This window comes from Bactrocera neohumeralis, chromosome 2 (genome assembly GCF_024586455.1).
Source record: "Bactrocera neohumeralis isolate Rockhampton chromosome 2, APGP_CSIRO_Bneo_wtdbg2-racon-allhic-juicebox.fasta_v2, whole genome shotgun sequence".
Classification (NCBI taxonomy): Eukaryota; Metazoa; Arthropoda; class Insecta; order Diptera; family Tephritidae; genus Bactrocera; species Bactrocera neohumeralis.
Genome location: NC_065919.1, coordinates 33,132,910 through 33,150,613, shown reverse-complemented (window position 1 = coordinate 33,150,613; position 17,704 = coordinate 33,132,910). Strand labels below are relative to the sequence as shown.

Genomic DNA, 17,704 nt, shown 5'->3' with positions numbered 1-17,704 from the left:
AAATTCGGTGTTCAAAATAATAGGAGTGCACCACAAAATGCAATAAAACTTAAAAATAATTTAAAAAATTGGAAATTATCACTAGTATATAAGTAAGTTTAGTTAATATTTAGTAGAGTAAACGCCATTTTTTTATTACTGCTGCAGATCTGCGGAACATGGGATCGATCAGATCCCGACACCTTTTCATCGGGATTTGCTGCCATGCCTCGTGGACTGTGCTCCATAATTTCCTTGTATTTGATAATCTACAGTTAGCAACATCTTTTTTAATATCTGCCCAAAAGTTTTCTATGGAATTAAGGTCAGGAGACTGAGCAGACCACGATATAACCTCAACTTTATTGACCATATTGTACATATATCAAGTGCTAACGTGCAAAGCCTCACTGAAAGTGCAATCAATTCGTGATTTTGGCCACAACACCCTGTACAAGACACATTTCTTCGTTATTACGCACTCGATCAAAGATATGTATGTATGCTATATACGTAGGTATATATGCACATATGTATGTACTACATCAACTCCATTAAAGATAAAAAAGCATCATGCCAACAGCAACAATAACAAATAAATACTGATACTCGTAGCGGTATAAATCAGCATAATACCAGTAGGTGAGTATGTGGCTAAATGAGCACGATCGCTGGCCCTACGTTCGCTCCACCAACGTTATGCCACCCAGCACTGACGTCGTCTGTGGTAAAAGTATAAAAACAGAGAATAACGTTCGCGATACTTTTCCGTTTCAGCTCAGTCTGCACCCAACTGCGGAGTTGGCAAGTTAAGTTTCTGATAAAATACAAATTTGTGACTCATTGCCGGCGAAGTGTGGTACAATTGGTCTACATTAAACGCGTCAATACGATTTACGCTCGACCACGAATATTAAATAACGCGAAGGTGTGTAAAGAGCTGTTTGTAACTTGTTTTCATTCGGTTGACTAATATTGTTATTGTAATTTTTGTTGTGTTTCTTCTGTATAATAAAGTATTCAAGTCAAGCTTGAATTAAAACACAAACCAAGATACCTTTATTTGCATAATTGTTAAAGACAAGAGTAAATTTGAAATTGTTAAGTTGTGGAACCTGTTGTACTTCGTAAGGGGCAACTTAAGTGATATTGCAACATTGCAAAGCAGCAGCATTTAGACATTCCGTAATTGCTTGCTAAACTTGCAGTAGTCGAGGCAGTTGAAATTATGCACGAACAATACTTTTACTTAAAATTCATATGCATGTACGCCTGTATATATGTATGTATATGGAAATACTTCCATATTAATACCAGAAATTTATAGTCGACACTTTGATTATCCTAATATCAGATAAAATGTAATACGAGTACATACCGTACATTTACGCCGTTTTTTACATTTCGTAAACTGATTTTACATCATTACGCACCCTCGTCTAGGTATATACATACATACGTACATCCATATGAATATATTATATATTATACATATGTGCACGCTTATGTGCCTACATATGTACATGAGTAGCCGAAAATTCGAAACTTACTTGATTTGAATTGCCATATAATTTACAAGTTCTCCAACATACATTCGTAATTGTTAAATAAAAACCAATCTCACAATGTGGCTCATGCATTGCATTTTTAATTGTAGCCAAACCAATTTATTACTTACCTTTTATTACACATTGCTCTTTCTTGGTGCCCAATTAGAAAATGCCCCTTAAGTATTTTGCTTTTAATTTCCGGAAGTTTTATTCTAAAAAATAAAATTAACAGTATATTCTTATTTATTTACTACCTGTCGCCCAAATAAAAGTATTTACCACGCTTTCATAGCTAATCATGTTGGCTAATATAAACATACACGCTCCACTTAAAATGAGTAAACGTACACAGTGTTTCAAAAGTCATAAAACGACGCCTACGAAGTTCAGAATTCGCTGTGTTTGTTGTATTTGTATGGTCCACGACTGCAATAGAACAGTCCTAAAGTGAGACTTGTGTGCGCACTTTAGTAATAGTGACGAAATTAAATTTTATTTCATTGTTAAGATCCAAATATTTTATGTTCGTGAATATTCCATTATATAATAATTTGAACGCCCGCACAAAAACACTGCACAAATTATAGAATGTGATAATAAATAGAAACAACTGATATAATAATACAAATAAATAATATATGTATTTATAAATACACGCTTGAGGTTCTATTTGAAGAGGAAATTTTATAAAAAAAAAACTAAATATTTACCACTCTACCACTACATATGTATATACAGTAACCATTTTCTAAATATGGTGAACTCCCAAACTCCACTTGGGTACGCAGAGAGCATAAGTGTTAAAAATAAAAATATGCGTACGTAACGACAAATTATTCAAATTTTAATTTCTAGAAATAGAAAGAAGTTTAACTTTTACAACATATTTCCAAATAGTTAGCCAGCAAAACTATTATCCTTCTTCAATCTCAAATACATGTCTTCTGACTTTTGCTACATCATTGTCTTTATGATGTCAAGAAACGCCAGATTTTCTATAAAATGTATATATGTATGTATAAATAATCAGAATGACGAGCTGAGTCGATTTGGCTATGTCCGTCTGTCTCTATACGCGCGAAAGGTTTTGAGATATATGTACGTCTAAAATTTTTCATACATCTTTTTTCTCTCAGTTTTTGAGATATCGATTTGCATACTCCTTTTCTCTCTAAGAAGCTGCTCATTTGTCGAAACGGCCGATTTAAAGTATATTGTTCAATATTATCTTGGATATTCGCATAAGTACCTGGAAATAGTTAATACGAAAATTAACAAATTATTTAGAATCATGCATAAGTGCATAATATCGGATGGAGAGTATTTATAAGGTGACAACATTAATGTAGACAATTACATAAAAATTTTTTCAAAAACTAAAAATATTTTGTTGCTCACACAACAGTATATATGTATATATATCGAACAAATATTTACTAATTTTGTAATCATGGATGTCGGTATGGTCACTTATATGGTACAGAGACCATCAATAAAATGCAAGATATTAAAACAGATAATGATCTCACTCTGATCTTCCATAAAATAATGTGCCCTATATCATTACTAAAAAGTTTTGTACATAAACATGTGTGAAGCACTTTAAAAGAAACATACCAACGCCTTCTAGGTAATGGGGTAATGCAATATTAATATATAAATTGTCTGAACGCATTACAGCTGGTCTTCCTATGTACGTCAGTTGTAATAGCGCAAAACTACTGATAAGATACGGATAATGCTTTAAATCCACATATTAATTTTGTTTTCTTTATGTTTGAGTATACTTATTAAAAAGGTCAAAGCGAAGGAAAAGCATATTTTTTAACAATAAAGAACACATACATTTTGATATGCAATCGAAGATCGTACACAATCTTTGCACAATTACAAGCATATCGACTAACAACAAATGTTCTATTAAAAAAATCAATTATTAATTATACATATAAGCAAGTAAATTTGATATAGAGGAAAACTCACAATATTTGTGCAAATGTGCAAACTGTCTTATATATTTCTATTTTCCACGAACAGGAATCACTTCAATTAGTAAAAACAAGTAAACATTAACAAACGTTGAAAAATGATAACGGTATGTTCTTCTGTTTCCTGTGCGGATACAAAACCAATCAAAGGGTTCTCCAAAAATACAAAGAAAGCAAAAAAAGTAAATTTGATAAAACCGAGACGCTCAGTTATTGTTCAAACGCACATCTTTGAAACATTAATGGCAACACAATAAACTGTGTTGTAATGCTGCTGAATTACTGAATTTAAAAGATATCAAAACCTTTGGGGAATCATGCAATCCTAAAAGCATCAAAAAGAAGAAAATTTCTAAACACAATCGAATTGCTTTATTTAAACTGGATATTTCCATTTACATACATAATATACTCTGTACTTAAATAGTAAACAACAAAATATTATAATTATTTCTTTAATTTTTTTACAGAAGTGTTAAACCAGTGCAACTAGTGACCCAAAATTAAAATGTGTGGTAAGTAATAATTGTAAATAGCCAAATAAATTTAAGAATCGGTTTCCGGTTAAAATATTAAACCAAGTTACAAAAAAGAAATTGAGATTCACCATACACAATAACCCGACAACTTCTTATTAGGCAATTGTATAACTATTTGAAGAGGATATAAAAGGCATACTGAGTTTATTATTACTACATATGGGAGCTGCTTGGGCCGTATATTAAAAGCTTTAAACAATAAATACTTCGCTTCTAATCTTGAATCTAGTCAGATGAAAATTGCGCTTAGAGTATTATCTAATTGTCAACTAGAGGTTTAAGAAAATCCGAGTTTACGAGGATTTGATTTTTGTTAGCATCCTCTTCCTTCAAAGATACTGTAAAGTTTAATAGCAAAAAAAATAGTATATATAAAATATTGAAAATAGAGCTTTGTTCTAAGGGATAAAGATAAATCTATGAAGAGTTCAATAACGCGTTTGTAAAAACTCTGAAATATAAATTAGATTAATAACCAAACAACATTTTTGCTCAAAACTGTACTAAATCAATTTTCCTTGTGTGCGATGACAAGATTTATACAAAAATTAAAAACCTGTTTTCGCTAACATTATTGCACTAAGGTGCGCTTTGCTTGCGTGGCTTCTTACTTGTTGACTTGCTTTACGGTACTAATTCGTACCAGTGTCACCTGTGTCATTGTGTCACATCGATTTGACATTTATCGATATGAACTGGTTTCCTCAAAACCAAATGTTAAAGAGTAAGTTATCTATAATATTAAATCAAAATCTCCCGAAATGGTGAGAAATTTCAAAACATAAAATAAACTATTGAACGTATTTTTTTATTTCGACTCAAAATGAAAAATTTTGGAGTTTTTGGATATTTAACTTTTGAAAAAAGTACCTTCATTATACAAATAACTAGTCGGCCTAATGTATACGATTTTTTCTCAGATTTCCACTGAGATATACATACGTTGGTTGCAACACTTAATTCAGGAATTAGTCCTATAGGCTCATTTATTGTGGTAGTTTATGGGTATCTGCGGAAGCGAGATCCTTCTTCTATGTTTTCTAACTGAACATTGTCCAAAGGGTTCACACGCGGTGCGGTTAAATATTTTGTCGGGCGCTCCTTACCAAAGCTGAATGGAATGCGGCGAGGTGGAATATCTTGTTACATTATTTTCTATTTTCCGGCTTTTGCCATATTGAGATTGAAATATTTCGGTGGATACACCTTTTCCGAGCCTAGCGAAGGGGCTGCGACTGATAATAACCACCTCAATAAAATTGTGGTAAGCTCAAAGTGCGTCATCGATCCATGAGGATTGTGTCATACACTTTTTTGTGTTTATGGTTAACAGTAGGAACAAATCTCCATACTACGATCTAACCTACATCGGAGGTATGGCTTTGTCTGGAATTTCAACTCGACTCCTTCCTTCTTCTACAAACTCTATGTTGAATATCTTTGTAATAAATGAATGATAAATTTTTATAAATTTGTTCCAACAGGAATATTTGCTTATCTAAATTACCTTACCCCTAAGTCTCGTCACGAAGTTTTGGACTTGCTTCTAAATGGATTAAAACGTTTGGAATATCGTGGCTACGATTCAACAGGTGTGGCAATAGATTCACCGCAAGCCAATGATATTGTAATGGTGAAGCGTTGCGGAAAAGTAAAGGTTCTAGAGGATGCCATAGCTGAACGTAAGCCTACCTCACTAACCGATTTATTTAAGAAATAAAAATGCTTATAATACTATTTAAATTAATTGGATATAAAAATGTAGATTTTAGTGGTAAAGAATATGATGAACCCGTGATGACACATGTCGGTATAGCGCATACGCGTTGGGCTACCCATGGTGTACCATGTGAAACTAACTCTCATCCACAACGATCAGACGATGAGAATAGCTTCGTTGTAGTTCACAATGGCATCGTTACCAATTATAAAGATGTAAAAACATTTTTGGAGAAGCGGGGGTACATTTTTGAATCAGACACCGATACAGAAGTCATAGCTAAACTGGTGCATCACCTGTGGAAGAAGCATCCAGGATATTCGTTTAGAGAACTTGTGGAGCAAGTGATTCAACAACTGGTATGATATGACTCACTAATACTTAATTAAAGCTGAGTACTTAATATTTAATCAAATAAGAACCTACTATCTGTCTGAAATGTTTAACACATATGTAACTATTTTTATTTTATTTTAGGAGGGTGCCTTTGCAATTGCAATTAAGTCAAAGCACTTCCCTGGAGAATGCGTGGCTTCCAGACGTGGTTCACCACTACTTGTTGGTATTAAAACGAAGACCCGCTTATCCACTGATCATATTCCTATTTTATATGGCAAAGGTAATTTAATAATATCACTTCTATGTATATACATATATTACAAAATTTTTAATAAATTACAAAAGCTCAATTACTCAACTCTTAAAACAAACTGACAGCAGTTTAATATTTATGTATGTCTTCTGACGTATAAACAGTTGTATCGCGCTTCTCCTTTACATGGAGAAATGTTTCTTTCCACGTCAATAACACTTTAGTAACGGTTGAATTTTAGTAAGGTTCATGTCTTAGTTTTCCTATAAACAACTATGTTTTATTTTTATGGTCGTAAGTTATCACTAACAGTATATCCTTGTATTTTCATTATAGACAGAAATTTGTCATTTTGCCCTTTAAAATGGTGAAATAGTTTATAAAAATTAAAATACGAATAAAGTGGAAATCGGTATTATTGAAAAACATTTATGCCGTTTCGCAAATATAGTATACATATGTGTTTAGAGACCATTTAATATATTTTGTTTTTGAAGAATAGTTATTTCTTAAATCGGAAATATTTTTCTATTTTCTCAAGTATTTATTGATCGCAATTTTTCTACTAAAAATGTTTACATCATAAATATTGACTATACATATGAATGTACCGATAAACCTCCTACAACGCGGTGAATAGGTTCCTGAAAAACACCGCGTTATAGGAAATCGCGTTATAGGAGACACTAACTCCATACAAAAATCAGAGTTTGGTTCCAAGGTAGAAAAATGTTCAATAAAATATTGGAATTTGTATAGTAAAAATATGTGCTTAATATAATTTTGTGTATTTATTTGTTGAGTCATAAGAACATATGTACATATTATGTAATTTAATAACATTCCATTTATTTAAACAAAAAGAAAACAAAACAAAATAAAATAAAATAAAATTTCAATTCTACGTAAAATATTCAAGTTTAAAGATTTAATAAATTAAAGCCAAAATAGAACCATAACTTTCTACTCCTTCTCATCACTTAGTGTGATTTGTTTCGAACGTTTTGTTTGTACTAGTTCAAAATCTGAGCTTGATCCACTTTCAGATTCGGGCATTCTTTCGACGATTATTGGTTTGAAAAAGTCGTGCATTGAAGTTTGTTTTCTCTTATGTCGCAAATCTTTATAAATTTCTTGAAAGGGAGCTAAATTGTTTTGAAGATTTCTTTTAAATATTTCTGCTCTGTCACTCAAAGGGTCGTTCTCCAAAATGTATTCTTCCAACTCCTTTGCCATAGTTAAAACTTTCTCGATATTTTTCAGTGAAAAGTTTTTATTTTCAACATTGGAAAGATCGCCAGAGCTACCTCCAACTGATTCTTCATTTGTCATTGTCACCAAATCTGCTTCGTTTATTTCGTCGTCCGCAATTAATTCTTGAATATCAGCCATTGTTATTTTATCAAATCCATCACCTTCTACTTCATGCGCCAATCTCACTATGTTCCTATATTCATCTTCTATTGGTATAGAAACAGTGCCCTGAACGTCTATTTCCGGTATTAGGGTTTTCCAGCAAGCTCTTAGTGTTGACGGACGAATTTCTTTAAGTGATGCATCAACAATTTCAACGGAATTTAAAATTGTAAATTGTTTCCACAATTCTTTAACCGTAATATTTGCTGACTCCATCTTCTCTAATATTACCTCAAAGGATTTCCGAATGTAGTAAGCTTTGAATGCTGCTATTATGCCCTGATCTTAAGGCTGTAATAGCAATGTGGTGTTGGGCGGTAAAAATTTGATTTGAACATTAGGATGACTTAAATCAGTCGAATGGGATGGCGCATTATCTAAAAGTAGTAAAACTTTAAATGCTAAGTTCTTTTTTTTTTAGATAATTTTCTACGTCTGGAACAAAGCAATGATAAAACCAATCATTAAATAAACTGACTGCCAGTTTTTTTTGATTTTTTGTTGGCTCTCCAATACACTGGAAGGTTGTTTTTATTGCATTGTTTCATACATCTTGGATTTAATGATCGGTTAATAAACATTGGCTTGGTCATAAAATCACCAGACGCATTACCGCACAGCAAAAATGTTATTCGATCTTTCAAAACTTTAAAGCCAGGAGCTCTTTTTTCGTTCGAAATAAAAGTTCTTGAAGGCATTTTTTTCGAACACCAGCCTGTCTCATCTGCGTTGAACACTTGTTCAGGTAAATAATCATTTTCTTGTATAATTTTTTCGAACTTTGCTGGATATTTTTCTGCTGCATCTGCGTCTGCGGATGCACTTTCTCCCTATATTTTTAAATTGTGAAGTGCATGTCTTTTTTTGAATTTTCCAAACCATCCATTACTACCTACGAATTGACGATTGTCTTCATCGATTGACGATTGTCCTGTTTCCTTTAAACAATCAAATATTTTTAGTGCTTTAAACTTAATTACATTCCCATCTAAGGGCATTCGGTTTTTTACCCTGAAGAGGGTATATTAAGTTTGTCACCATGTTTGTAACACCCAGAAAGAAGCGTCGGAGACCCTATAAAGTATATATATAAATGATCAGTATGTTGAGCTGAGTCGATTTAACCATGTCCGTCCGTACGTCCGTCTGTATATATACGAACTAGTCCCTCTGTTTTTAAGATATCCTTTTGAAATTTTGCAAACGTTATTTTCTCTTCAAGAAGCTGCTCATTTGTCGGAACGGCGGATCTCAGACCACTATAACATAAAGCTGCCATATGAACTGAACGATCGGTATCAAGTTCTTGTATGGAAAACTTTCACATTTGACAATGTATCTTCACCAAATTTGGTATAGATTATTTTCTAAAGCAACAATGTAATCTCTGAAAAAATTGTTCAGATCAGATTACTATAGCATATAGCTTCCATACAAATTGAACACATAGTTACTAAAAGAAATGCACCTGTGAAGGGTATATTAGCTTCGGTGCAACCGAAGTTAACGTTTTTTCTTGTTTTGTTATGTCTTCTATCCACACCATAAGCGATTGCTCCATTTTCTCCATTATCTGCGGTCTAGGACGAGCAGTTACTTTCGCGACAACAGAGGACCCAGATGCTACCGAACTTCTAATTTTTTCTTCGTTTTGTTTGATAGTTCATATTGTTGACTCATTTAAGTTAAAATGTCTGGCAATATCACTTGTCCTCTCTTGAATTTGAAGTCAATCCAAAATTTGTTTTTTTAATTCAATGGAAACAAATTTTCGTTTTAACGGCGTTTTTTTTCATTCGGCATTTTTGTGGCTAAATTAAAAAGTTTATTTGCATTTAAATAAAGTTACATAAATATAAATAAGGTTTAAACGAAACTTACTTATTCACCTTAAAATATTTTTATCAAAACTTTTTTACGAAAAAACAACTGTTTCACAAATTTTTTATAATTTAATAGGTATTAGACTGAACACCTTTTTCAAATTAAAATAGTAAATATTTGAAAAAATTTCGTAAAAATCGCGTTGTAAGAGTAGCGTTGTAAGAAAATGTCCGCAATTTGGGAACCGCGTTGTAGGAGGTTTACCTGTATATATGTACTTACATATGTACATTTTTTTCTAAGGTAGGAAGTAAGTTATATTTTGTATTTATTAATATTATATATATGTTGTAATGATGTACATAGAACTTGGTTGTATACATTTGTATGTTTTTAAAACTAAATATACTGTAAAATGTTAACTTTAATGTAATTTGTTTCTTAATAACCTCTCTTTTATGTACTCTATCCACCGACATTTCATAAATATATGGGAATCATGTGTACAATTTGTACATGTTACAAAACCCTCATCTGAACTTTGAAACCGCTACCCAATCCTACTACTTGCCTATCGTTTTCAACTCTATTCGCTTCAAACAGACGAAAAGTCACCGCAAACTTGTGAAAAAGGTACCTCTTATTACTTAAACCGGAATTTCTAAACTTACTCATACAGACATGCATAAGTGTATCAAATTGGTTGCTTACTTGGGAATGGTTCAATAGCTTCTATAATATACTACGGTTAAAAACAATATACATGTAAGAGTATCTCGTAATACAAGAAATAACTCTAATGCAGATTATATATGTATGTATGGTATATAACTTATCGCTGTAGCGACTAACCACTAACTATTTAACTTTGTTGATAATTATTTGTAATATAACATTATTATTAAAGTAAAACATGCATTCAGTGTTACAATTTATTGTTTCAACACCTACATATGTATACAACATATTATGGTATTAAAAGTGTTAATTCTCACTGTATCATTACATTTCTAGTTTTTAAATTTAGTATCCATTTGCAATTTGTAAACTAACTTTTATACTTTTATTTATAATTCTCGAAAAATGTGAAAACCTGCAACACTCCGAAAACTCTCCAAATCCTGTCGGAAATCACCAAAGACACCGAGGCACCCAAGACGAAAGGTAAACCCATCTAAAATATTTAGAAGCAAAAGTATTTATGCATTTCATTTACATACATACGCAATCATAGTATTCAATTTCTTAGTAACGTCCATTGGTTAAGGCCGAAACAACATTAAAAAATCATTCGAATTTATGCACATCTAAATTCTCCAACTTTATATCATAAAATTATTAAACATCAACGATGATTCAAAATGTATAATATAGTTTAGGGCATTAATCTGAAAAGTCTGCTGAAACTGAGAAAACTCATACGAATACAAAAATCAATTAATAAAGTTAGACGTAGTTAGATAATATATACATATGTATGTATATGGGTAAATTTTTTTTTTTAAAACTTATCAATGTCAGCTAACTTAATATTAATGGAAGAGTCTGCGATTTACTACATTTACCTTAAAGCGAAATTGTGAAATACAATAGTACCTATTTAATTCGTTCAAGTAAAGGGGCACTCTTATCCCGCTCACATCGGAATGGAACCGTGTTGAATCTACATTGGTGTCTAACGTTCTAGCACAATGGTCGTCGAGAGCGCTTAGTAGGCGCTGGTCGGCGACCCGCTTTGGCCTATAGTAGAACACAGAGTTGGACAACTTGTCCTTAGATAAGTTCATCTTCCCGTAGGGGCTCTTACTGGACGCTGTCCAAAAGTCATTAATGCGGTGAGGCTAAAAATTTTGTCCTCATCTTTCTTTTTTCCATTGTCCAACCTTAACAATACGTAGGTTGACACATCTCATCGGTCTTATCTTCGTCGAACCAGAAGGCATAGTTAACGTTAGCCGCCTCAAAAAAATTTGTGACAGGCTCAAAGCGCTTATGGTCTATTACACAGGAGTTTAAGGTAACATCGACTTCTTAACATTTCCTGTATGAAAGGGTACAATTATCTCATCATAGGACTTGCTTGAAGAAATGAAAAAGGTTCAGTATGTATAAAAATTATAATTCGCATGTTTCTTTGTGATTAATCACAACCTCATCCCAGACTTGTAGCAGTTTTTGCAGACAGTATGAGAATATGTGTCTTTATTAATGCATAGAATTCTTTGTTATATCAGAGTATGGTTCTAAGATATTTATAATTCTCTAATAATTGGTAAGCAAAAATTGGTATTTGCATTAAGTTTTTATTTAACACAATCCTACACAAAAACATATGGTCCGTCTGGTCCACTCTAAAGTATATTTTGATTTAATTTGTGATCTTTCACTAAACCCTGTCATTAGTTCTGTTGCAATTTTATGCTATTATGTAATAGAAACTATAATACATTTCTAATAAACTTAATTTGATGAATTAATGCAAGTATTAATTGAGCGATGTTCAAAATTTTACTCGAAGTTGTCACCTTTCGTTTTCACACAAGCGTTCAAATTGCACGCACTGTTTCTAAAGGTATTGACGGCACTGCTTGAACTGAAGATTTTTAGACACTCTTCTAATTTTTTGTAGTTTTTGTCTTGTTTGCTGAAACAGAACCTTATTGGAAAGTCCAATGTTCTACATCGATGAGAGTACTGCTTAACTGATTTACCACTTTTTTTAAACCTTCCTGTTGATACAAGCTTATCCCTGTTTTAACATTTTACTCACAGGAGTGAAGAGGTATAATGCGTTAACAGGTGACTCCCAACCAAACCATTACAGACGTTGAACCCTTGGAATACTTTATTTTGTGTCTATGGAAGTTTTTGAACGGATTTTGTCGTTTTGCTTATTAAAAACTACTTGACAATGAAACATTTTTCATCTGTAAAAATGATACTTTAAGGCCGTTGACCGCGTGTCGCGTTTTTTTTTTTCCTCGTTGTATGTATTGTATCCTTTTAACAGAATTTATGGCAAGACTAAGTATATTTACTGCACCCTTTAAGCACTTAATAATTCATACATGTAAATACGTTTTATCGCCAACGCTAAATTGCAACCATTTGCTTGTGCTTCCGCTTTTCCTTTGATAACGTACAACCTAATCAAAAAGAACATCGTCCACATGGACAAACTCGTGAATTGGCAGTGTTGCCACGCACAGAGAGTACATCCGAATTTATGCCATTGGAGGAAAAGGAGGTTGAGTACTTCTTCGCATCGGATGCTTCAGCTGTTATTGAACACACGAATCGAGTAATTTATTTAGAGGTAATAGTAATACGAATGTAACATATACATACATATATGTACATGAGAAATGTAAAAATTTGTATTATTCAGGATGATGATGTCGCCGCTGTTCGCGATGGAACACTGAGCATCCACCGTCTGAAAAAATGTCTAGATGATCCACATGCACGTGAAATTACAACTTTAAAAATGGAAATCCAACAGATCATGAAGGGCAACTACGATTATTTCATGTTGAAAGAAATTTTCGAGCAGCCCGAATCAGTGGTCAACACCATGCGTGGGCGCGTACGTTTTGATTCCAAATCTATAGTACTGGGAGGTATTAAAGACTTCATACCAGAAATTAAACGTTGTCGTCGGCTAATGTTGATTGGTTGCGGCACATCATATCACAGCGCCGTCGCCACTCGACAATTACTCGAAGAGCTCACGGAATTGCCAGTTATGGTTGAACTGGCGTCCGATTTCCTCGATCGCAATACACCCATATTCCGTGATGACGTCTGTTTCTTTATTTCGCAGTCAGGTGAGACTGCCGACTCTCTAATGGCCTTGAGATACTGTAAACAACGAGGTGCTCTCATTGTCGGTATAACTAATACAGTCGGAAGTAGTATATGTCGTGAATCTCACTGTGGCGTTCACATTAATGCTGGACCTGAAATTGGTGTTGCCTCAACCAAGGCTTATACTTCACAATTCATTTCATTAGTGATGTTCGCTCTTGTTATGTCTGAAGATCGACTTTCGTTGCAGCAACGTCGTTTGGAAATCATACAGGCATTATACGAGCTCCCAGATCGTATTAGACAGGTCTTAAAACTTGATATTCAGGTTCAAGAATTAGCCAAGGATCTCTTCCAACATAAATCCTTACTTATTATGGGGCGCGGTTATAACTTTGCCACTTGTCTGGAAGGAGCACTGGTAAGTGAAGCTATTTTTTATTTGAAATACTCTAAGTGGATTTCAAAACAAAAATTTAAAAAATAATGTATTCAAGAATAAAGATTTATACATAGTCACCATGACACTTATCTATTGCAGAAAGTAAAAGAATTGACATATATGCATAGTGAGGGTATCATGGCGGGAGAACTTAAGCATGGCCCATTAGCACTCATTGATGATCGCATGCCAGTTATGATGATAGTTTTGCGAGATCCGGTTTATATCAAATGTATCAATGCCTTACAACAAGTAACGTCACGTAAGGGCTGCCCAATAATTATCTGCGAGGAAGGCGATGAAGAAACAAAGTCTTATTCATCTCGTTCTCTGGAGATACCGCGCACAGTAGACTGTCTCCAAGGTATTCTAACGGTCATCCCGATGCAATTGCTCTCATACCATATTGCCGTACTGCGTGGCTGTGATGTTGATTGTCCTCGTAATTTGGCGAAGTCCGTAACCGTGGAGTGATGATTTCCTTCCAATTGTTTATATACTTATATTTAAAATATTTACATATATACATACATATGTATATATGGCTGGTTTTTGTACACTTTGTACTCCACTTATATACGTATAGGTACATGTGTACATATAATTATACATTAATTGATTGATATTAACAGTGATTTTATGTACATATATGTATGTATATGGCTCCTTGAATATGTTTTATTCTGTTTTCTATAGAGCTGGGCCTTAGGATTTAAAACCATATTTACACAATTTTAATAAAACAAAATTTACAATAATATAAAGAACAACATTGTGAACACCTTGGATAATACCTGTTGTTAATTCTTATGGAAGCTTGGCAAAAGTTGTTCGACAGAAATTTGGAATGGTCGAATCCTGAAATATGTGTTATCTTATACATATACGAGTATTAACGAATGAACATACTGAATTTATAGTACGTACATATATATGTAAGTCTCTTAACCTGCTCTGTAATCGTTAAATTCCCATCCCATATTTTTTTTTTTAGATTTTGTATGCGGTTTGCTTTTTTAATTTGAACACTTGTTAACATAACATTTCAAAATTTATCTTGAAGAGGTAAATGGCGAGCAAATACTTTCAGTTGGTTCAAAACTTTATATTAAGAAAAACAGAATTGAAAATGCTTTATTCAAAGGAACTGAATGGATTACAATCAAATTTGGTTTCATTACTACATTTTGCATGTCCGAAATATTAATATTTAGATCAACCTCATTAACTCAAAAAAGATATATGGAAAATAAACCCAATCGAAGGGCCTAAATATAATATATGGGTATACGAAGAATACATTGACCGCAAGGACGAGAAATCCCAATTTCATTCTGAACTAATAAAACTCTTAAGATATATGGGAGCTGGGGAAAGGCGTGGATCGATTTTTTTGCAATGATATCATTATTTGACATATGTAAATCGGTTATTGGTATAATACCAAACTCAACTTTGAAATTCTGAATATAATTTTCTTATATGTATAAGGTATATGCGCGAAATGGAAATTTTTGAACCGATTTTATACAGTTTTTATATTAAAATATATGATTACCAGAAATATAAACTTTCTGAATTTTAATAAGAAACTGCATGGATTGATCAATATATATGGTAAGAAGTCAAGCGGATGCTTCAAATCCATATATATTATGTATGTGAGCGCTTGGAGCGCGCTTATGGGAGCTGCCCCGCTACGATGTCAAAATCGTGCTTGGCGACTTTAACGCCAAGGTTGGCAAAGAAGGTATCCTTGGCACTACGGTTGGTAAATTCAGCCTCCACGACGAAACTCCCCCAAATGGGTTGAGGCTGATTGACTTCGCCGGGGCCCGAAATATGGTTATCTGTAGTACTAGATTCCAGCATAAAAAGATTCATCAAGCTACCTGGCTGTCTCCGGATCGAAAAACTACCAACCAGATCGATCATGTTGTGATAGACGGAAGACACGTCTCCAGTGTTTTAGATGTGCGTGCGCTCCGAGGTCCTAACATCGACTCGGACCACTATCTTGTTGCAGCTAAGATTCGCACCCGCCTCTGTGCACCAAAAAACGCACGCCAACAAACACAAGGAAGGTTCGACGTCGAGAAGCTGCAATCACAACAGACAGCCGAACGATTTGCTACTCGGCTTGCATTCCTGCTCTCTGAGAGCACTCGTCAACAACTCGGTATAAGGGAACTGTGGGACGGCATTTCAAACTCCTTACGTACAGCTGCAACCGAAACCATTGGTTTTCGGAAAGTGCAAAAGAACAGCTGGTACGACGAGGAGTGCCGTGTCGCAGCGGAGAGAAAACAGGCTGCCTACCTCGCACGTTACGATCGACCGCAACACGTGCGGGATGGGATAGATACCGAGAGTTGAAAAGGAAAGCGAGACGCATTTGTAGACAGAAAAAGAAAGAGGCTGAAATGCGTGAGTACGAAGAGCTTGATAAGCTGGTCGACAGGGGTAATGCTCGAAAATTCTACGAAAAAATGCGGCGGCTTACAGAAGGTTTCAAGACTGGAGCATACTCTTGTAGAACCCCCAAAGGTGATCTAGTGACCGATGCCCAGAGCATATTTAAATTATGGAGGGAACACTTCTCCAGCCTGCTGAATGGCAGTGAACGCACAACGCCAGGAGATGGCGAACCCGATTCCCCAATCGATGACGAAGGAGCAGACGTTCCATTGTCCGACCATGAAGAAGTTCGAATAGCAATTGCCCGCCTGAAGAACAACAAAGCGGCAGGGGCCGACGGATTGCCGGCCGAGCTATTCAAACACGGAGGCGATGAACTGATAAGGAGCATGTATCAGCTTCTTTGTAAAATATGGTCGGACGAAAGCATGCCCAACGATTGGAATTTAAGTGTGCTATGCCCAATCCATAAAAGAGGAGACCCCACAATCTGCGCCAACTACCGAGGGATTAGCCTCCTCAACATCGCATATAAGGTTCTATCGAGCGTATTGTGTGAAAGATTAAAGCCCACCGTCAACAAACTGATTGGACCTTATCAGTGTTGCTTCACACCTGGAAAATCAACAACCGACCAGATATTCACCATGCGCCAAATCTTGGAAAAGACCCGTGAAAGAAGAATCGACACACACCACCTCCTCGTCGATTTCAAAGCTGCTTTCGACAGCACGAAAAGGAACTGCCTTTATGCCGCGATGTCTGAATTTGGTATCCCCGCAAAACTAATACGGCTGTGTAAACTGACGTTGAGTAACACCAAAAGCTCCATCAGGATCGGGAAGGACCTCTCCGAGCCGTTCGATACCAAACGAGGTTTCAGACAAGGCGACTCCCTATCGTGCGACTTCTTCAACCTGCTTCTGGAGAAAATAGTTCGAGCTGCAGAACTAAATAGAGAAGGTACCATCTTCTATAAGAGTGTACAGCTGCTGGCGTATGCCGATGATATTGATATCATCGGCCTCAACATCCGCGCCGTTAGTTCTGCTTTCTCCAGGCTGGACAAGGAAGCACAGAAACTGGGTCTAGCAGTGAACGAGGGCAAAATGAGATATCTGCTGTCATCAAACAAACAGTCGTCGCACTCGCGACTTGGCTCTCACGTCACTGTTGACAGTCATAACTTTGAAGTTGTAGATAATTTCGTGTATTTGGGAACCAGCATTAACACCACCAACAATGTCAGCCTGGAAATCCTACGCAGGATTGCTCTTGCCAACAGGTGCTACTTCGGACTGAGTAGGCAATTGAAAAGTAAAGTCCTCTCTCGACGAACAAAAGCTAAACTCTATAAGTCGCTCATAATTCCCGTCCTGCTGTCTGGTGCAGAGGCTTGGGCGATGACAACAACCGATGAGCCGACGTT

The 17,704-nt window shown here is 34.9% G+C and overlaps 1 protein-coding gene across 4 annotated transcripts; it reads left to right on the top strand.

Annotated features, from left to right (window-relative positions):
• Positions 1 to 736: 736 nt before the first annotated feature.
• Positions 737 to 14,648, top strand: LOC126763640 (glutamine--fructose-6-phosphate aminotransferase [isomerizing] 1). Of its 4 annotated transcripts, none has more exons than XM_050481366.1 (10): positions 737 to 907; positions 3,988 to 4,032; positions 5,541 to 5,738; positions 5,822 to 6,135; positions 6,254 to 6,395; positions 10,212 to 10,241; positions 10,749 to 10,772; positions 12,803 to 12,924; positions 12,997 to 13,836; positions 13,957 to 14,648. In XM_050481366.1, exons 2-10 carry the CDS (start codon positions 4,026 to 4,028, stop codon positions 14,329 to 14,331), a joined length of 2,052 nt encoding a protein of 683 aa, XP_050337323.1. In that variant the 5' UTR covers positions 737 to 907; positions 3,988 to 4,025; the 3' UTR covers positions 14,332 to 14,648. The 4 variants fall into 4 exon arrangements, with proteins under 4 accessions (XP_050337323.1, XP_050337307.1, XP_050337331.1 ...); XM_050481350.1 differs by having other exon boundaries at positions 12,767 to 12,924; XM_050481374.1 differs by lacking the exon at positions 10,212 to 10,241.
• The last annotated feature ends 3,056 nt before the right edge of the window (positions 14,649 to 17,704 follow it).